This window comes from Anolis sagrei, chromosome 2, assembly GCF_037176765.1.
Source record: "Anolis sagrei isolate rAnoSag1 chromosome 2, rAnoSag1.mat, whole genome shotgun sequence".
NCBI classification, from domain to species: domain Eukaryota; kingdom Metazoa; phylum Chordata; class Lepidosauria; order Squamata; family Dactyloidae; genus Anolis; species Anolis sagrei.
The window spans coordinates 47,591,586-47,614,708 of record NC_090022.1 but is presented as its reverse complement, the minus strand read 5'-3'; the positions used below and the strand labels follow the sequence as shown (position 1 = coordinate 47,614,708).

The 23,123-nt window shown below is 38.7% G+C and overlaps 1 protein-coding gene across 4 annotated transcripts in view; it reads right to left on the bottom strand.

The window, feature by feature from the left end:
- The window catches only part of GRM7 (glutamate metabotropic receptor 7), a 588,333-nt gene that overhangs the window by 380,923 nt on the left and 184,287 nt on the right, over positions 1–23,123 (bottom strand). For all 4 annotated transcript variants that reach the window (XM_060766298.2, XM_060766300.2, XM_060766299.2 and 1 more), the window contains exon 2: positions 16,975–17,191. In XM_060766298.2, the coding sequence (XP_060622281.2) occupies positions 16,975–17,191 (217 nt within the window). The remainder of the gene's footprint in view (positions 1–16,974; positions 17,192–23,123) is intronic.

Genomic DNA, 23,123 nt, shown 5'->3' with positions numbered 1-23,123 from the left:
ACAGAGTGCTTCCCTCTGTGGAGATTATTCTAATGTTATTAGTTAAGAGACCTCTTCATTACATTCAAGCTTTTAGCATATAATTGATGGATGGATAAAGTGTTTTGAGACTGTATCTCTTCCACCTATGCACAAACACATGCCTCTTTATCACAAAACTACCTTTAATTTGGTATGAAACTCCATGTCAATTCAAAATAATTAATCAAGAATGAGAAAATGCTATAGCTGAAGTCAGTCCCCAGATAAATGTACATGACTCTAAGCAATTTCCAGAGCTTTCTGAGCAAAACCACTTGTCTGCACATACTGATTAAGTGCTGATGTATGAACTGTTTGAATAGAAACCTTATAGAACTGAGAGATGTTATACTTTTATCAGCTGATGAGAGGTTCAGACATCCTACACTAGTTTGGAGCGGGAATTAACAGCTTTGGGTGACAATTTCCTAGATATCCATTCTCTGGCTACTTCTCAAATATGATGAAATATGAATAGTCTTGTGGCATTTCAGCAACCCCGTACCTTGCCAAATATTATACAGTGGAGACGGAAGGAATACTATTCTTGTTTTTAAAGTTTTTGGTGTGACTTCAAAAAGTGAAAACCTACATAAATAGGCAGAATGTAGGGGTCATCATAACCACAGAAAGTGCTGTTTGAATTTCATGTTCTTTCTGTCTCATGTGAGAAAGGAACAAACAGGATAAAACACAGTATTTTATCTATTTTCATAACAGGCAAATTGATCAAGCTTATAAATTCAGGACTCAATCCAATTTGGATCCTAACTAGATCAATTGAAACTTCAGGACTATTGTATGATTAATATGTACTGCTCATAGCAAAAACTTTACTTTTAGTAGTAATAAAAGCAAGACTTTGGCCTATAACAAGGATGGTAATCACTCAAACACTGTTGATACGTGAGTCTCCGTATTCCTCATTATTGGTGAAATTCTCTAGGGCTGTTTGGAACTTTGGTTCAGCAACATCCAGAGGGCTACAAGGTTCCCACTCTTGACCTAAATAGAATAGGTTTGTGCGATCCATAAAAAAATTGTTTCAATGCTCATTACTAAATTGGGGGGTGCAGGGCACCATTTCTAAAGTGTTTCTAAAATATTGTTAAAAGTCTGTATCGTAATTATAATGATATAATTACTTCAATACTTTTTGTTCCATGGTTGCGGGGGAAGGGGGGAAACTCCTCTCTGCCAAGCTGGAAAAGCACAGTCAAACCACCCTTAACAGATGCCCATCCAGCCTTTGAAATAACAAACAAACAACAACAAGATAAAACCTACTAGATAAACTTTGAAGTAACTGCCTCTCAATTTTGCCTACCTCACAGGTTTGATTCAACTCCCTACAATCCCTTTTAATCTTCAAATAACTTCAGAAAATGAACATGGGCTTTCCCTCACCAACACTTTCAGGGAAGAGGAGGAAGAAGGGGCACAAGGTGGAAAGCAGTAATCTGGGAAATGAAGTTTGGGAAAGTGAGGACTCCTGTAGCAGAGAATTCAAAAAGTCCCTTCCTAAACTACATTTCCCAGAATTCTGCTAGCTTCCTATGTTAAAGTGTTTGGGTTTTCCCTCTTCAAGTTATATAAGTTACTTTAAAAACTGAGGTGCTGCATTGCCTCCAGGTCAGAAGGGCTTGAGGTTTCCCTCTCCAAATTGGAGAAGTTATTTTTAAAACACAGGTGCTGCATTGCCTCCAGATCAACAATGCTAGAGAATTCAAAAGCCCCACCCTAAAGTACATTTCTCAGATTTGTGCTTGTTTCCTGCATAAAAACCTCAATGTGAGTGCAGTCTCTGTCTTTCTCTCTGGGCCAGCCATGTGCTAAAGGGGCTTCTTCCTTGCCTGGCCATCCAGGCAAGCATTCCACCCTCCCCTCCACCTCCCGCCATCTTCTTTGGGGAAAGAGTGGGGCTTCTGCCTCAACTCTAACCTCGCCATTCACCTCAGGACCCTTTGGGAGAACCAAACTCAGCCTCTTTAGTGGAGAGGTGGTGACCATGAAGGAGACCTGGAGCTATTTATGAGACTTACAGAACTCATCCAAAAGTCATAAGTCAGTATTGAGTTTTTTGTGCCCCCCCCCCCCCGGTGATTATTAATTAGTTGTATATATGAAACTTACAAAATAGATCTGAAAAACAAATTACAAATAAAGTTTTGCACACTCCTAATATAAAAACACCATGTTCAAGTTACAAATGCTTGTGAGTGAGAACTTCCTTCCCCACAGCATAGCTGTTATTGTGCTCTTTTGGGGTATCAAAAAGAATCCGAATGGCTGACTAAAAACTTGCAATTGAATGATTTAAATGGGACATCTACATGAAATGGAAATGGGGATAATCATTAAAGAGAAATTCAAATGAATTGATAGTATGCATAAGGAGAAAGTTAGAAAAACTGAAACAGAATGAACTCAAGCTTGCTAGAGAGGTTAATAAATACCAAATTGGAAAGGGTGGTTAGCTATTCCCCAGAGTATAGGATCAGAATTCAAAATGACCTTAACAGATTAGATTGTTGGATCAGAACTAACAAAATGAATTTCAACAGGTAAAAATCTAAGGTATTTCACATAGTCGGAAGAAATAAAATGCACTGATAGAATCTAAGTGACACCTGGCTTTACAATAGGATATGTGAAAGGGAACTAGAAGTCTTCCTAGACTACAGGCTTAACATGAACTGTGTAAAATGGCAGCTAAAAATATATAATTCTAGGATGTATTAATAGGAATACAGGAAGTCACCAGGTTACAAACATCCTCATTACAAATGGGGGTTAGACAACATGAAGTGAAAGGACATCTAGCTCGAAGTAGGGAAATTCACCAGTGTAAAAGTTATAATGGGAAAAAGGTGCCTCCACTCAAGAACACAATAAAACAAACATTATGGGGATGTGAACCCTCCCCAAAACTAAAACAAAAATTGCTGGAGTTAGTTACACTTTCAAAATGTGCCCGTTCTGATTTACATACAAAACTATAGAACCTATCTTGTTCACAACCCGGGGAGTGTCTATATAGTGTCTAGAGTGGGGAAAATGATAGTACCACTCCATTCAGTTTTGGTCAGATCTCACTAGAATACGGTCTCCAGTTCTGGATACCATAATTTAAGAAGGATATCAATTGACAAGGTGGAACATAACCAACGAACGGCAAACCAAAACAGTAAAAGATCTGGAAACCATTCCCTGTGAGAAATGCCTTAGGGAGCTGGGAATGTTTAACCTGGACTAGAGAATGTTAAGAGATGATATGATAACTATGTTTAAATATTTGAAATAATGTTGTATTGAGGGTGGGGCGAGCTTGTTTTCTGATGCTCCTGAGTCTAGGACACAAGACAATGATTTCAAATTACATAATAAGAACTAAACATTAGGAAGAACTTTCTGACAATTAAGAGCTAGTCAACAGTGGAAGATGTTGCCTTGGAGTGTGGTGGTGTCTCCTTTTCTGGAGGTTTTCAAACAGAGTCTGGAAGCCAACTGTCAAGATTTTTTTAATTGTGTAACAATATGTGGCAGGGGTCCAGATTGGGTAATCACTGGGGATGTGCAAATTTCTGGAGGTTGCTTTGGATTTTGGATAATTTTAGCAAATCGGCAGACAAACAGCCAAAATACAAACCGGGAAGGACCCCTTTGAAGCCTTACCAGATCGAAACACAAGCCACTGAATCTTTTGGCTAAATTTGGGAAGGATTTGTTGATTTGGATTTATTTTTCATGAGATTTTACTCCACCACCATAGGGGTGGGGCTGCAGCAGCTGGCATGATTGACAAGAGCAGCTGCACATAGGTGTTTTTCCTCTTTAGCCTAGACATAGCCAATCAGAAGAAGAAATCAGATAATGCTGCTTTTGGCCAAGCTGGCCTATATATAGCCTGTGTGGAACTCCTCCATTTTATTGTGTGGTGGTGTGCTGGGGAGAGAATCTTCCAAAAACAGAAACGGAACTCCGGATCCCGAAATACAAATTTGAATGACCCCCCTCTTGATCTTTCAGAATCTTCCTGAAAACAGAATTGGGGAGGGCACTCAAAATTCAAAACAACAACAAAATGGATTTCTGCTATTTCACACACCCCTAATAATTACCTCCATCAATTATATGAATTCACATTTGGTTTCACCACAACTCACATGTGCAAATATTTGGAAACAATATGTGCCTTTTACTCAGATTTATTTCATAATGTCATGAAATAAATCTAGCACTGCACTAGCAGAAGCTCTGAAACTTTCTCTGCAGCTGCATATACACTACTAAAACCAGTCCTCCAAAAATTACTTTTGGAGATGTTCAGTGGATCCTTCCTAGTCGGGAAGATCCTACTTTCTTTCTGATTCCAGTGAAAACTATGTTTCTGCTAACACAAGTCCACCACTGTATTCTCCCCAACTCTTAATAATGTTTTGATTACCTATTTTCTACCTTCATGGAAAAATCTCTGTAAAATGTATTGGTAATGTCTGTACATACGACTATAACCTTGACTGACAGTCTTTCTCTATTATATTCATATTTCCCCTTTTAACTCTTTAAAGCCAGCAAACAACTTTATTCATTAGCAAAATAAATTAATCCAACATGATATTATATTTAAAATATATCAAATAATATTATTGATTACTCAGAATTACCAGTTGGCATTTTCATCTTTGTAAAATGTCTCTAATTTATTAATTCCATGGACTGCAGAACACAGTTCAAATTTCCATCTCCTGTCACAAAGACAGATCTAAAGTCACTTCAAGTACCATAATAAAAGTCATGTTGTTAAGAATTATGGACTACAAAAGAACATGCTGTAGTCTTTTGATTCTGAAAGCATATCCTAAAACACTACAGGAAGAATAACGCTCTCTAGTTACTGTTGCAAACCTTGTGAACTTAGCACTTTAGCAGTCATTCTGGGAAGCAACCCAGAATTTCAGGTAATTTGGCACAGACTTCAGGGTGATAATAATAAACATCTTATCACCTATGAGAAGACTCCTTGTCTGCCAAGGAAAGCTGAGTATTAGAAAGAAGAAATGCACTGTCAGCCAAACTGCAAAATTATCTGAGAAATTAATTTGTTGAACTATATCAATTAAAAGAAGCACAGGAAATGTACCTGTACTATGCCATCATATGCCATGGCCTTTCAGCTCTAGAGAGTTTGGATGAAATGGGTTATCTCGATTCATTTCAATTTGGTTCCAGGCATGGTGGTTATGGAACTAGACAGGAGGGGTGTGTCTCTGTTGGTTCTGCTGGACCTCTTGGTGGCTTTTGATACCATTGAACATAGCATTCTCCTGGGACACTCTATTAATGTGGAACTTGAATTTACTGTTTGACAATGGCTTCATTCCATCCTGAAAAGGCAAAATGAGAAAATGAAGTATACCTGTCGTCTTCTTGGCTTTTGGACTGTGGGGTGCTTTGGGGATTTGTTCTGTCCTCCATAGTATTTATACATGAAACTGCTGGGAGAGAATATACGGAGTTTGTGGGGTTTGATGCAATCAGAATACAGGCAACACTCAACTCTATTGCTCCTTTCCCCACAAGCCAAAGAAGTCAATTTAAATACTAAATCAGTACCTGTTATCAACAATGGAATGGATGAGGTTGAACAAATTTAAACTTAATCCAAATAGAATGGAAGTGTACTGGAAAGTCAAAAGTCAGATAAGTGAATAGGAATTCAGCCTCTGCCAGGTGAGGTTACACTCCCCCTGAGAATGTAGGTTTGCAGATTGGTTGGGCTCCTGGAATTAGCTCTGAACCTGGCACAGGTGCAGATTATGCGAAGGACCATAGTCTCCCTTACAAACCAGCCTTTGTTTTGAGATATAATGGAGAGGCCTTTCTCTCTGCTCCACCACCTGTGTAGGTACATCTGATGGGAGCACAGAAGAGGAGATTCTCAGTAACTGCTCACAGACTCTGGAACGCCCTTCTCAGAAACCATCCCTACTTTCCTTTTGCAGGCAAGGAAAGACTTTTCTATTCTGTCAGACTTTTCATGAATGACACAATATGCTAGATATTGCCTCTTATTGTACTTATGAGCATGGACACGTATATTTAATGATGTATGTTTTAACCTGAAACGGTATTGGCAGTCTTATTGCACGATTAATGATGTGCATAGAAGAGTGCAACTCTGTCATTTCTTTGGGAACACACAGCAGCTAACAATACCACTGGATATAATATTTAATAAATTAGAGGTTGGTGGCATAATCGTGGTTCTACTGTTTTCACGAGATGGTACTCTATCCCTTGGCATCAATCAAGCGAAGCCTTGGTGTATTAATTCAAAAATACTGAGCAAGTCTGCCCAGAGACTTACAGTACAGTGCCATCAGTATGCTGATGAGACATAGCTCTCTTTTATGCTGTCCTGGTGTTGCAGTTAAGTGCTTAATCAGTGTCTCCAAGAAAAATGGATTGGATGAGAACTAATGAAGTGGGAAACTGAAAAGGGAACCTGCAGGTGGCCAGCTTGTCTTTCCAGAGAGGTAATGTTCTAATCCATCCAAAGATGGAGGAGGTTTTCAAACCAGAAAGGGTTGAAGTGAGTACTCTAGACAAAGTTGTAGAAACGCATTCATCACCACTTCCACCACTAGAGAATGCAACACCAGTACAGAATCTCAGAACCTAATTTTTTCAGAGAAGGGAAGCCTGTTTCAAAATCACTGGGATAAACTGTCTCCTGGTCAGCAGAAAGTCTATCTTGTAAAAGTTTAATTTCAGTTTATTCATCTTCGTCCAACCGATTATCAAATCTGTGCAGCTTTCAAGTGTATTAACTCTTCCTGGCTTGTTAATTTTCAAAGTGTTGTAGAAGTGGACATCATCAGCATATTAGTGATAAATGAATTAAAAGCTTTGAAAGACCTCTCCCAATGGTGCCATATAGATACTAAATAATGCAGAGGGTATCACAGAACTATATGGAATTCCATTTATCAAAGGCCATGTCAAATAATTATTTTTCCAAATCACATTTTCATAGAATCATAGAATCATTCAGTTGGAAGATACCTCATGGGCCATCCAGTCCAACCGCCTACCAAGAAGCAGGAAAATTTCATTCAAAGCACCTCAACAGATGGACATCCAGCCTCTGCTTAAAAGCCTCCAAAGAAGGAGCCTCCACCACACTCCAGGGCAGAGAGTTCCACTGCTGAACAGCTCTCACAGCCAAAAAGTTCTTCCTAATGTTCAGGTGAAATCTCCTTTCTTGTAGTGTGAAGCTATTGTTCCGTGTCCTAGTCTCCAGAGCAGCAGAAAACTAGCCTGCTCCCTCCTCCCATTACTTCCCCTCATATTTATACATGGCCTTCATGTCTCCTCTCAGCCTTCTCTTCTGAAGGCTAAGTATGCCCAGCTCTTTAAGCTGCTCCTCATAGGGCTTGTTCTCCAGACCCTTGATCATTTTAATCGCTTTCCTCTGGACACATTCCTCTGAACTCCTCTGGAAACATTTTGGACAGAAAGGACTTGAATCAGAGCAAAACAGTAGCCCACTGCAATACTACACCAAACACATGGATGATCATATCAAAACATGATAAGAGATGTATGTAATGGAGACAAAGCCCTCTATCTAGTCCCTGCTATAGGTAATCTACCAAGGCAATTAACGCATACTTGGCTCCAAAGTTGAACAGAAATGGATATAAATAATCAAGTTTGAACTGTGAGAGTATGTTCTCCCATCCAATCTGTTTTCAGTTTCATTCTCCTGTATCTTCTAAGCATGAAGGTGAAAAGTGAAAATCAAAGTAGCAACTGAGCAAAAATCCACTTTAGAAATCCAAAATTGACTAATTACTCTCCAAAGGAAGGAGGACAGAAGCCTAAGATCTGAGACTATATAGTACTTTGCAGAGAATGATTTTTTTAAAAAAAAATCAGTTTCAAAGTTACAGTTTTAGGAAACATCAGTTACATAACACGTCCATTCAAATCTTAGTAATTGGACATTCTGTGTCCACCTGCTGTTTGATATGCCTACTAACAATCACAGTAAAAAAGAAAACCAGGAAGCTCCATGTGAGAGTTAAGATGTATCTGTATTATGCAAGTCTATCAATTTAATATCACTTCAACAAGATTTTTTTTTGCATTTTTGTGAGGCCACAGAATGGTTATGTTGTGGTTTAGGAGACTGCACAGAAGTGCAATTAGATTAACAAATTGCAAATTCCAGCACTACATGGGATGAATTCAAATGAAATTTACAGTCAAACATCTTGACCGAGTATAAGGATTTGAACCCTGGGTTCCTCACTCCTAATACTTTAAATCCTTACATCACCCTGGTTCTAAACAACAAGTTACTAATAGTACAATACTTAAGTGGAATAAAATATATTATTCAATTTGTGTGTGCTATTTTAGGCTTCTTCTTTATGTTACCATGGGAACCAGAGAACAAACACAATATGGCTCCTTTTTAAGCTAATGGGGGAAAGTTAGAAGGCCTTCATTATGACAGTGTTGCTTCTAGAAAATAGGACAATGCTAGCATGGGGACAGTTTCATTATAAACTTATCTCAATACTCTGGACTTTTTGCATTACCTCAGCTGTATGGACAATTTAGTTGTCCTAACAGCCAAAAGTACTATAAAAACTGGCCTAGGGCTGCAGAATTCAACCAGCTTATAGGCCATCCATGCATTTCCATAGCCTCCAACATTTCCATAGCCTCTAACTGGACAGTATGTGGCCAAGATGGCATAAATGTGGAACATACAACAAAGGACTGCTTGGACTGCTTTGGTTGACGATTTTAATTCTGGTGACTTTAATCTGGTGAGCGGATTCTTGATGTATTGTATATCAAGAATAATTTTAATTTTGTGGATGTATTTATTATGTGTTTTATATTATGTTTGGCATTGAATTGTTGCCTGTTTGGAAGCCATTCTGAGTCCCTTCGTGGAGGTTGAGAAGGATGGGGTACAAATGTTTTAAATAAATAAATAAGGAGCATTTGGGACAGTTTGCTTTCTGCCTGTAGGTTTAATGCAGTTTGGTACCACTTTAACTCCAGGAAATAAAGCCTGACCATAAGAGGGAAGGATATTAGAGGCAAAGATTACTTTGACCACATAATGAGAACATAGGAAAACTCAGAGAATACAATGATGCTGGGGGAAATAGAAGGAAAAAGGAAGAGGGGCAGACCAAGGGTGGCAGCAAGTCACACAGCACCCAAAACACGAATGCACACCAACACCTTGCCTTCTGCAAGGACCCCTCACCCCTGAACCCACTTTTATTTACAACTCATCATCAGAAGATGAAGTGACCACTGCCCCATCATTATCCCCCGCAGCTGCTTCTAGCTCTTCATGTGAGCCACCTTGTCTTCCCCTCAAAGTCCTCCATCTCCTGTCAAGACATAGATCCCCCCAAGACTTAGTTGGATCCCCTGATTGCCAGTCTTCACCCCCAGAGAACCCCATAAAGGTATCACTAGTTGTTGGCTCCTCACAAATAGCTTGCATTTCTCTTATCTTAGTCCAATTCATGGTGTCTCCTTCTTCTCCTTCACTCATTGACCCACCATCCCCAGAGAATCCTTCAAATGACTCCTCATCTGTAGGCGCTGTAAATATGTCCCAGATCCTCTTTCTCTGCTGCTCATCATCAGATTCCTGTTCCCGAGTAACCTTTTTTTCCCCTTCTGGCACCCATACTCATTGACCTATCATCTTCAGAGAATCCCTCAAATGACTCCTCATCTGTAGGCACTGTAAGTATTTCCTGGATCCTCTTTCTCTGCTGCTCATCATCAGATTCCTGCTCCTGAGTAACCCTTTTTCCCCTTCTATTTGATGCATTTATTTATTTATTTATTTATTTATTTATTTGATGCATTTATTAACCGCCATTCTCAGCCCTTTAGGGCGACTCATGGCGGTGTACAACACATATAAAAAGGCAATTTACAAAGAGGCAATTACAACAACATATTAACAATACAACAATTACAAAATTACACTAAAAATCCGCTTCGTCTCATAGTGGAATCATAACCAATCTCATATTCCTTGTTCCTTTCCAGTCGTCTTTACCACATTTTTATAGCACTTAATTAAATGCCTTCTCGAACAGCCATGTCTTAAGGCTTTTTCGGAAGGACATAAGGGAGGGCGCCTGTCTGATGTCTGCAGGGAGAGTGTTCCACAGCCGGGGGGCCACCACCGAGAAGGCCCTCTCCCTCGTCCCCGCCAGACGTGCCTGTGAGGCAGGCGGGATCGAGAGAAGGGCCTCCCCAGACGATCTCAAGGTCCTCGTGGGCTCGTAGGCCAAGATGCGGTCCGAAAGGTATTTTGGGCCGGAGCCGTTTAGGGCTTTGTAGGCCAAAACCAGCACCTTAAATTGGGTCCGGTAGCAAATCGGCAGCCAGTGGAGCTGGGACAACAAGGGCGTTGTGTGCTCCCTGCCTCCCGCTCCAGTTAGTAACATGGCTGCCGTGCGCTGAACCAGCTGAAGCTTCCGGGCCGTCTTCAAGGGCAGCCCCACGTAGAGAGCGTTGCAGTAGTCAAGGCTGGATGTGACCAGAGCATGTACCACCGTGGCCAAGTCAGACTTCCCGAGATACCCATACTACTGTTTGTAACGTTACTCACAGGCTCTACTACAACAGGATCAGATAAAATTACCTGTATGTGAGACAACGTCATTTGTTGTATATCTAAGATCACATCCACATTTTCACAGCCATATAAAAAACTAATTTTGTATCTTTTCTTGTCACTTTGTACAACTGTACATCATCACAATCCCAGGATTTTAAAAGTTATATTTCATATTTAATACAGTAAAACACCAACTAAGTATAAAGCGTTTGAGTTTTCCATTCTTAATCCATACTTGCGTTTCTTCTGTTTCTGTGAGATTAAATCCTAAACTTCCACATACCCATCTATGCACAAACAGATTCCTCATGCATCTTCTAGAATGTCAACATATTGACTCATATTTTTAAAGAGATCTTTTTTCAAAGTTTAGTATCATCACCACTGTCGGTCTTACATGGATTATACTGATGACTGTAGTACTTTTAATTTCTCAATGACAGTTTAGGGCATTTGTAATCATGCAGATGCTCTTTGACAAATGGATAATGCAGACAATCTGGAAAGAGGCAGTGGCAGCTGTACCGCTACTATTATTTAACTAGCTAAGTAATCTGTTGAAATACAGACTTCACATGGCTGCTTAAGAGCATAGTATATCCTTTCCCTGACCTATTTTAGATTAAAATTTCATAGCCAGTCTATGCACTCTCATAGGAGGATAAATCCTTGAGCAATATTAAAAATTATACCCAGTCTTTTGTATTTATTTAGCATGATTAACTTTAATATAAGGATATGAGATGTTAGGTGAACTATTGACCTAGCACAGTTATCCACAATACGCTTAGCAAGAGTAAAAAAATGTTACCATCACAGTACAAGATAATGCCAGTCTGATGTTTTCTGCAGGATGTGTGTAGCTCTGTGTGGCTTTTTGATTTCATTAGCCAACACAGTTACCAACTGATAGTTTCATTTGCCAAATGACAATTTGGAATTCTGACTCAGTCATGAGCACACTTGCCAAAGTCAATGCCTAATTGCCAAAATGGAAATCCAACTAAAATGTTATCAATAGAATAAACCGTGCTCAGGGGTGGCCCTAGGTAATTTTCAACGGTAAGCAAACAGTATTTTGGCACCCCCCGCCCACCCCACCAATCAATCACTGATATATATTTTCTGTTCATCATGGGAGTTCTGTGTGCCATATTTGGTTCAATTCCATCATTGGTGGAGTTCAGAATGCTCTTTGATTGTAGGTGAACTATACATCCCAGTAACTACAACTCGCATATGTCAAGATCTGTTTTCCCCCAAGAGCGCCCCTGGGCAAAATCAACTATACTGCAAATGCTTACTTTGCGTAATGTTTTGAGCCGCCCCTGACCATGATCTACACTTTGGTATAATTTTGATTTTCATTCACTAAGCCTTTAAGCAAACAATATTACTGTGCTGGGCAGGCAAAATGAAATACTGTATAGACTCCACTCTAGAATTAGGATCATGGTATGTTCTGATTCTACCTAGCAGTGCCAAAGACTCTCACAGCCTGTGCTGCATGTGATGCAAATGCCACAAATTTCCCCTTCCAGAACAATTAATTATGAAACAAATGTACAGCAGAGAACCAAATCCAGAGAAAGTTCTTTGTACCAAGCCATTCCTGTGACACCATTCTAGTCTCACTACATTCTCTAGGTGAATGCTATGCCTGTTTTGAGACATGCATTAACCAGGTGATGTAATATATTTACTCATTCCTTTCTCTTTGTAAAATGAACTTTGGGGGTCAAAAGCCAATTTCATGTTATGTTTTAATTTTTTTATATTTCAGCATGAGGACAACAAGACTCATGTTCACAGCATCACTAACAAAGGGATGATTTGTATATGTTTAAATGCAATAAAGACTTCCAGCATTGTGCTATGAGGAAATGCGAAATTATCAACACTGGAAATCCAGCCTAGAAAACCTCCTACTCAACTACAATCTTCCCGAATTGAATTCTGCACTGGACATGAATAAAAGGCAACTAAGAGACTGGCTATTTTGGATTGATTCAAGAAGGACCCTGCAATCAACCAGGAACTCAATTTTTCCCCATAGTTCCTCTTTTGGAAAACTGAACACTTCGGCCGGGGTGGTCCATGCCTTAGTCACCTCCAGATTGGATTACTGTAATGCGCTCTATGTGGGGCTGCCCTTGAAAACGGCTCGGAAACTCCAACTGGTTCAACGGGCGGCGGCCAGGATGTTAACTGGTGCTCCTTACAGAGAGAGGTCAACCCTCCTGTTCAAGGAGCTCCATTGGCTGCCATTTACCTACCGAACCCAATTCAAGGTGCAGGTGCTAACCTAAAAAACCCTAAACGGTTTGGGACCTGCCTACCTCCGTGACCGCGTCTCCGTTTATGAACCCGCACGCTCCCTGCGGTCATCTGGAGAGGCCCTGCTTGCGATCCCACCTGCGTCGCAGGCGCGTTTGGTGGGGACAAGGGATAGGGACTTTTCTGTGGTTGCCCCCCGACTTTGGAATGACCTCCCTAAAGACATTAGACTAGCACCCACGTTGGCAGTCTTTAGGAAGAATTTGAAGACCTGGCTATTCCGTCGTGCCTTTCCAGAATAGGATAACCCAGCACTTTGTCCGTAGAAGCACTTTACTAGAGTTTAAGACTCTCTGCACATGGCACTTGCCCAGATTTCCAATACACCTCCTGTCACACCCAGCACTTTTTAACCTGTACCCATCATTGGCCCGGCCATGGTTTTTATTGTCTAATAGTGTAATGTTTTGCTATTGCTTATGTTTTTAATTTGCTTTGTTTTGTATTGTTTTGTGTTGTTTATTGCTGTTGTGTTGAGGCCTTGGCCTTTGTAAGCCGCATCGAGTCCTTCGGGAGATGCTAGCGGGGTACAAATAAAGTTTAATAATAATAATAATAATAAAACCAAATATTGGATTAAGCTCAAGGCACCTTCCTTAAGAGCTGTGATCTTAAGTAATGCCAACCAGAGTGTTAGATAGTCACTACCATAATATGTCATGGGAAAACACTATATGTATTTGTCAGGTGTTGGAGGAAAGTTCTGAGAGTGCCTTGGACTGCAAGAAGATCCAACCAGTCCATCCTCCAGGAAATAAAGCCCGACTGCTCATTGGAGGGAAGGATACTAGAGACAAAGTTGAAGTACTTTGGCCACATCATGAGGAGACAGCAAAGCCTAGAGAAGACAATTATGCTGGGGAAAATGGAAGGTAAAAGGAAGAGGGGCCGACCAAGGGCAAGATGGATGGATGGAATCCTTGAAGTGACTGGACTAATCTTGAAGTAGCTGGGGGTGGTGATGGCCGACAGGGAGCTCTGGCGTGGGCTGGTCTATGAGGTCATGAAGAGTCGGAGACGACTGAACAAATGAACAACAAAATTTGTCAGGTAGAAGACATTGTCAGTATGCCCATTGTGTAGTGGCCCAAGAGAAAGACACCTGAAATCCTTGCTAACACATGGTAAAGAAAACTGTATGGAAGAAACAGTGCAGTTTCACATTAGGCGACATAAAGGATTATGTAACTTACAAAGGAGCCCTTTTTGCTCTATCTGCAAAAAAGACCAGGAAGAGTTAGATAAAATTGCCATAAACTGCCAAGGAGACTAAAAGGGTTAACTTACCCTCTCCCAAAATGTACATTGATTTTTGTTAACTTGCATTGCATTGTTTCTGCTCTTTGTGGGAGCATGATTATGGTTTCTGTTTAGCATCTTTAGCACCTGTTGCTCCATGTGGTGTGTGTGTGGTGCTTTTTGTTATGCCCTTGGGCCCATACAATGAACTATTTTGCTGATGATGAAAATAAAGGCTAGCTATAAAGTAGTTTCAATTGATATTATTTTATCTTAGTAGAAGGTGGCAGTGCTTGATTATATCAAATATTAAAATCTCCAAGTGACTTAGATTCCCTTATAGCATTTTCCCACACTATCCTTTAAATTTTTAGTTGATGCACATGAAATGTCAGGTAAAATATTAGAAATGTTAGAAACAAAACCCTTTCACTGCTAATGAGGGTGAAATTATAATTTTGAATAACAGTACTACTGTCTGCCATTTTTGATTAATTTTTTATTTAAATAGTTTATATTCCACCTTTTTCCCAGAATAGTATTGAAAGTACTGGCTACACGTGTTCTTTGTTTAATCTCTGTTTTGTGTATTTTAATATGTTTTTGTAGAAGTACATTTTAATCTGTATCTTTTATAGAAATACATTTTAATATATTCTGCAGTTTAGGTGCTGTGTGGAATTGCCCTAAGAGCCCTAGTCCAACACTCAAACCTCTACACCACGTTCACATAGAATGCATTTACCCAGACATGGTTAAAAAATTCATGTATCAGATTGTGTAACAAAATTTGGAACTCCTCATGCTAGCATTCAATGTCAAGTAACTAGAATGGGACCAAGGTGATAACTTTTGGGGTGGGAGAGATTTTTTTTAAAAAATTACAGGAATTGGAAGACACTGCAAGTGTCAACAATATTAATTTAAGAACCAATTCCTTGCATGCAAAATAAGTCTATACTCCTTAATTGTTATGGTTTGTTTGCTTGCTTGCTTGCTTGCTTCAATTATACCTTGCCTTTCTCACCCCCTTAGACTCGGGTGGCTTTCAACTGTCTGTATGGTTTCTATATGTTCCCTCTGTCTGTCTGCTTTCTATAGCACCAGTAAAGTAACCAGATCAATGCATCTTACTCAAAGTATAGATCAAGGATTCCTTTACCATATTAAATTTTCAGTCATTTTATCATCCTGCACGTAAGTAATGAGTTGAATGTGCCCCATGAAGAAAGGCAATATCTGGAAACATTAATAAGTTTGTATTTTCTTCATGTTTCTAGGTCTATACTGAAGAACAACAAATGACATAGGGAGGAGGGAGCAAGCTTGTTTTCTGCTGCCCTGGAGACTAGGACGTGGAACAATGGCTTCAAACTACAGGAAAGGAGATTCCACCTGAACATTAGGAGGAACTTCCTGACTGTGAGAGCTGTTCAGCAGAGGAACTCTCTGTCCCGGAGTGTGGTGAAGGCTCTTTCTTTGGAGGCTTTTAAGCAAAGGCTGGATGGCCATCTGTCAGGGGTGCTTTGAATGCAGGGGGTTGGACTGGATGGCCCACAAGGTCTCTTCCAACTCTAAAATTCTGTTTCTATGATTTTTCCATTCAACTGCATTTCTTTATGCCTATTTTTTAAACCCATCCAAATGCCTTAAATGAAATGTGTCATCAAAAGTCTACCTTTCCTATTATTATTTTCTGGAGTGCTATGTGACACTTAAACAGTTTTCAGACAACTTGAACAACTGACCTATTCCACTTTTCTGAAATATGTTAGTTGTTCAATCTGTCTGACATCCCAGGATTCTAGAGATCCTGAGATGTCTTGGAAATTTAGTGAAAATTTAGTTCATTGGGGAGTTGTTCAGTAATGACAGGCAAACTTACACAGAAGATAAATTGCTCACAAGTGCTAAAACTATATTTAGATTTTTGCAATAGAGTGTAAATTATACCACATTGCCAATGCATATAAGACAATGACGAATTCCAAGTGGTGAATATCTGAAAAAATGTCATCAAATCTTCCACTAGACTCTACCATCCCAATGAAAAATACATATGAATTTTTAGCAGACATAACAAAATTTAAGATTCCCAAGAGGTGAATGTGTGAAACCCACTGATTTATCTGAAACAGACTATTGAATGCTATCTTCAGATACATATATATAGGCAATCCTAAGATATAAACTATGGAAAGCTTAGCCATTCCTACACTTCCACACACATTGCATGTTGCCGCAGCAGAACTGATAAAGTTTGATCCCTCAAACTTTCATCAGCATATTGCTCCATTTGATTTCTTATTATTATGTTATCAAACTACTTGAGAGACAGACCAGAATTGTCTGGAACAAGGTTTATATCTAAGAAATTGCTATCTTCAGAACAGTTCCTGGCTGTGAAGAGATAAGGACTTGCTTTGTACCATCTCACCACAGTAATGTATTTAAACAGTAGGGCATCAGAAATGTGATACAACTTCTCTGTTATATTTTCCTCCAGCAGAGCATTAATGTCATTTAGTGTTCAGGCCCATGAACACTTCTTTCCTTCAAAACATTTATATAAACTGAGAAGAAGAGCACGGGGAGCTATAAAATTGGAACTCTAAAGTTGTGGAACAATTTTAAAGACAAAGCATTCATTCAGCGTAGGGGTCACAAATAGTGTTGCAATATTATTTCTCACCTACCTGACTCTCTGGAAAGTTGTATGAAGGATTCCACACCCTTTTCCCCATAACTTCCTTCAGAAGCCAACGTGGAGACATAATTCCACCTCAAAGCTCTCACTATGTCCACCATTGCCTGTGCTTGGAAGGAATCTGGAGGAACCACCCGTGAGAAGAAATCGTAGCGTCTGTCGTCACTTAATTCTGGAGCAGTTGAAGCATAACTGATTTGGGGTATCTGCAGGGAAAAGAACAGTTATCTGATGTTATAAATTGGTAAATTCAACACACACACATACACATCAATTAGCTTGAGCTGTAATACAATTAGCCTTCCTAGTGCCCATCTGTTACTTTCTATCTCCATCAGTGCCTAAGTGAAAGTCAATGAAGCCATCATTCAAATGATTTTCATTATGTGAATACTAATTGGCCAATTAAACTATTATCAGTACTGCCCTCATCCAAAACTTTCATGAACTTTTTATAAAGAATAAATTATGACACCTAGAACTAGTTGCAGAGATAGGCCTGAAGTAAGCTTAGCCTCAGAATAAAATTTTGTAGTGTTTGATGATTACAGTTATTTGATCATAGGCTTCTTCAATAATTTCTGGGGTTTTTTTCTGTTTATGAACATCTTTGTTGATCTGCCTTTTGGCTATTTTATGTTTAAACCACAGCAACATATAGCTGCATCCACAACTTATGCTTTTATGTATCTCATCTGCAAACATTGTGATGCTGTGAGAAGACCAATTATAAGCCTGGCTGTTAATCTGCTATCTGAATTGTTGTTGTTTTTTTTTAAAAAAAAGTTATATTTACAAGTATTTTAATTCATTTCAAATCAAAGCAATAGTCTGATGTATAGAAAAAAGGATGCAACAATGGATATTGAGGCATTTTGACTCCTTATCCACAGGGTCAAGAACCTCCACAATAGCCTGAAACTGCAGATAACAAACTTTCTATTTTGACAATACTTGGTCCAGAAGGGTACCATAGAATCTCATTGGAAGACCTCATGAGATCCCCAAACACTTCTAGGGAGAATATTTTTGGAGCATAGATACTGAATCCATGGATAAATGAGTTATACTGTACATAGTTCACCAGATAAGTCATAATATGTCTTTACAAATTATTACTTCATAAAAAAGTGTTCCAGTTACGATAATGTACCAAACTTTTTGGCTCTGCTGCTGGGGAACCTATAATTGCTTTCTAAAATAAACTTTAAATAAACCAAAATCAAACTATTTCAACATCATCTGAATTCCCTTCTTTTTGTCATATTTCATTTGACAGGTTAAGTTTCTCAGAATGGTTATCAATAATAACCTGTTCACCCATGCCCTTAGTGATAGGTTTTGCCACAATTTTCACACTCAGGTGATTCAGTCTCCAAACACGCAACCAGTTGTGAATACCAGGGTTTTTTTTTTTTTAGTAAAATATATAAGGTATTGCCAAGGGGCAATGAAGGGCACTGAAATGCTGAATAGTAGGCCTGGGTAACAACGGAAAAAATTGTTTCTAAAATCGATTTGTATTTGGGGGGTTTTTTTGTTTCGATATTTAAAATAATTACAAAATTTTCCTTTTAAAAAGTTCGATATTTACGAAATTTCGGAAATGGTAAAAAATTAACGAATCGATTTCCGAAACAATAACGAATCAATTCGTTAATGGCGGATGCGACCGCAAAATACGCTAAAAAACCTCCAAAACCTTCTGAAGCTTCCCTCTCCCTCTGTTGTTGACTGTTGGTGTGATATTATAATTTTTTTTCAATAATTAAACCATAAAACTGGCCCAGACATGCGGAAATAATAACGAAACGACCTCAAAACAATAACAAAACGAATACAATATTGAAATACGAAGCATTTACAAAACGCTTTTGAAAATTCGTTTTTTTAAATAATTGCTCCAGAATGGTTTGTTATCATTTTGTAATTGAAAAAATTAACGAATTATTAACGAATTACGAATTAACTAAACGAAACCGCCCAGCCCTACTGAATAGCAAACAATGAAATCCTAGACACATCTTTGACTTTTTGTTTTACACCAGAAATGGCCATTTGTATTCAAGTTTTTCTATTCATACGTAAGGGCTAGATTTTTTTTCTTTTTTGTCAAAGGAAAAAATGCTGAATTTGATTATTGTGTATGCTTTCATCAACATTTACATGCTCATAAGAACCCCTCTGAGTTTCTAAACATTTCACAAACTTTTCCAGCATTTCGCAACTTACTGAACCTTATTTAGTTGAACAGCCTTTATCATGTTTTGCATTTGCACTGAGCTCATCACACTAAGTCTTCTGAGTTATCTTGCACCATACCTACACAATTCAGCACTTCTGCAACTTTCACCAAACAGAAATTCACAGATTTCAGACATAACTGTCAAAGTAGTTCTACACTTAAGAAAAACCCATTCCTCATTGCTACTTCTAACCCTCCTTGTATTTGCTTCTAGGTATGCAACAGAAACCGGAATGAACCACCAGAAACTAAAACATGAGAATACTTCCTATTCACCAAATAAGTCAGTATCGCTGCCATATACTTTTGTCTATTCTTGAAGAAAAGCAAATAAAGGGGGAGGGGGAAGAGAGAGAAAGGAAAGCAAATAAACTTTACAGCAGTGGTTCCCAATCTTTTTTTGACCAGGGGCCACTTGAGCAGGGACTACTTGACCAGGGACCACGTTGACCAGGAACAGCTCTCCAACATTAGTACCAAAAGAGTTACGAATCAGTTTTTGGTCAACTTTAGATTCGGTTTGAGGTGCTGATTCAGAAAATTGCATTGGATAAACCACATCAGGTCTAGCTTCTGCTACAGAACATATGCTATGGTCAGTGACAGGAAAGAACTAGCAGGCGGCACAAAAGGAGTGAAAATAAATAAAATATAATAAATAAATAAATAAAGAGGAAGGAGGCTTGCGGACCAGATTTTCATCCTCGTGGCCCACAGGTTAAGAACGACTGCTTTACAGGAATATGCCTTTAAATCTGTACATCTGCAGAACCCTTCGTTCACCAAGAGTGTGCCAGAGTTTTCATCCTGGCCTTTTTCAGAACCCTTCATTCACCTAGAGGGTGCCAGGGTTTCCATACTAGTCTTACATTTGAAATATTATTTCTCTGTGACCCTTTGTCACATTAATGGCAACTCTCTTCCTACCCCAAATGCATGTGGGAATAAGTCTGTGTATCATTTCTTCACTTTGTAGCATTAACTCTGGGAGAATTTTGTTCCCTAGAATATTTCTAAAGCAATGAAAGGAGGGGGGTTAGAAAAAGAAATATTGTTGCACTTTTTCTCTCCCCCCCCCTTTCCTTCCCCCCTCATATATGGTAATGCCACCAGTTTTGTCTAATGTTTTCTGCAAACTTTGCAGGAAACTTTGCAAGCTATGTCAAATCATCTTTATTCCTTAAAAGATATTTGTTTTCCTAGGCAAACAGTCACTATCTCACATGCACATAGCAAACAACATCTGTGCCCATCAGCTTTAAATATATATGTGTGTGTGTGTGTAACAGACGATTCAGATATTTTTTAAAAAATACTCCAGCTCTAGAGCAATCAGACTGCAGATGAATGCTAAGCTGGAATGCAGAGCAGATTTTATACCTGCAAATAAAGCAGCTAATAAATGTCAACATGAAGAAGACACTTAGACATATTGGAACTTACATCTGCCTGAGATCTCAATGCATGCACAAATTTAGCTCTTAAGGGACTTTTCTGACAGAACTGAAACTATGAAACATTTTTTCATATATTTGTTGGGCAACTATGGAATAATGAAACTAGACACATAGAATTTGATTGAAAAGGGCAATTTTATTTAACATAGGACCCATTTTAACAAAATTGAACTTGTAAAGGAGCAGAAGGGGGCAACAGCCTGGGAAAGGAACAGATGACATAAGGAATCAATCCATAGCTTTCTTTAAAAAGAGAAACTCAAAGCTTGTGTTGCTTCCCGTCTCACCGTCTACTGCAAGACAGATCTAAGGAACCCCACCCCTAAGTCACTAAAAGTGTTTCAGTATACCCTGTTTTCATCACTGAAATTTTGATCTTCTCTGTTTTTACCTCATGGCATACTTTGTCCTTTCGTTTGCAAGGTAAATTTGGGTTATGGTGGGAGGATGAGGAGGACAGGGGAAGAATGCTGTGGACAGCTACTGCTAAACTGAGCAAATTATAAACAAAGCCAAACTTCAACAGAAATCTGGCAGTATTCATAATCGTTTCAAATTCCCAAAGCTGGAAGAAAGTGTTTCCAAGGGATTCCAGCTACAAATGCTGGCAATCATTCCTAGCAGAAAACACTTTTTTAAAAAAATGTGAAAAAATACTCCTTTCTTTGAAAGCTAACAGAAAAACCCAATTTTATTACTTTAATACCTTATACAATTGGCCCTCCATTTCCATGGATTCTTCATCCACAGTTTCAACAATCCATGGCTTTAAAATAAATAAATAAAAGTCCAAAAATAAACATTGGCTTTGGCATTTTATATAATTGACTCTATTGTACTATGAGTTGTATATAATGTGACTTGAGCATCCATGGATTTTGGCACCCACAGGGGATTCTGTTACCAAACCCCACGGGATACCAAGGTGCACTGTTCACATAGGCAGAATACACAATAGTGGATATTAATATGGTACAACACAGATAAGCAAAAAGAAGCCCACTAAAGGTGCAATGTGTGTCACCAAAAAGGAAATAACAAAAGGTATTAAGCTCTCATGAAAAGGAAATAAAATAAAAAGTATTCATCTTCCCAGCTTGCTTCCATATATGAACCAATAATTGTGGTTTAAAATCAACTAGTTAATTAAGATGGCATATGAAAAATCCAAGAGTTTATAATTCACTTTTTTAAATACTATAGCTAGATCCATCTTTAGCACTATGTGTGAATACTCCTACAAAGAACTTCAATCAATTTGAACAAAAATACTTAAAACTCCTATTTAGTTAGAGAAACCATTTCAAAATAACTTTATTTTAACTCTACAGGTCCCAAGAGACAGCGCCAATGCTACTTTTCCATACTGCTGCATTATTTCTATACTTATTATTCTAGATGTTTGCACCAGTCATATGATTCCTAATGTGCTTTTGTCTGAGAGACTAAACCACAAAAAGTGATTTATGAAGCTTAATTGGCTCTCTTTTTAAAGCTCTCTTTCTACACCATTTTATGCGGTGTACACCTTTCAAAATTAAGGTTAAAATCCATAAACCACATAGCAAAAATCAGATTCCCTGAAAGTCTTTCAAACTATTTTGACAATATACCAAACTATTTCAAAAAAAAATCACAAAGCTTAAGAGTTTTTCAAACTTTAAACCTAAATAGGTGGGACTGAGTTTGTTTCCGCAAGTAATTGTCCTACTTTCTCAAAAATAAATAAAAAAACCACACCAATAATTGGATGCTGGTGGGGAGAGACTTCGCCTAATGCTTTTTCTCTGTGTTTGATTCTGCAGAAAGACCATGTTTAAAGCATCACACCCTGCTGACACAGGAATGACAGGGACATCAACAAATTCAGCATTACCAGGGCTTTGCTACAGGATTAAAGGCGAGAGAGAGAAGAGAGGCTGACAAGGAGACAGAATTTATTTAAACATGAGAAAGAGGGTGCGGTAGAGAAACTTGTCTAATGCATACATTTTTAAATGATCCAAGAAGCCATGAACTATAAATCCATTAAAAAATCACTGTAGGGAAGGTATGTACTGACGCCTTGGCATGACCATTTAATTTTAAAACATAATTGCATCAACTCAGCTGTCTGCAACAATTCTCAACCAAAACTCTCTGAAGATGGGATCAAGTCAGTTAACTTTACAAGATAGATATGTAGTTAAAGATGGCATCACCATCATCATCACTCCACTCCCTAGCTAGGACCACACAGAAGTCCTGTATTTCTTCTAGGGAACATAAGGAACAGGAGGGAAGGAAGAGTTGACTCAGGCACTGAGTAATGTCCTGAGATGTTCTATCACCTGAGGCACAAATCCAACATAATTTCTCTCTCTTCCCATTTTCCCAGATGCATTTCAAATATTCCAGTTTCTTTCTCTACCTCTCACTTTCACCTTTGTTCTCAAT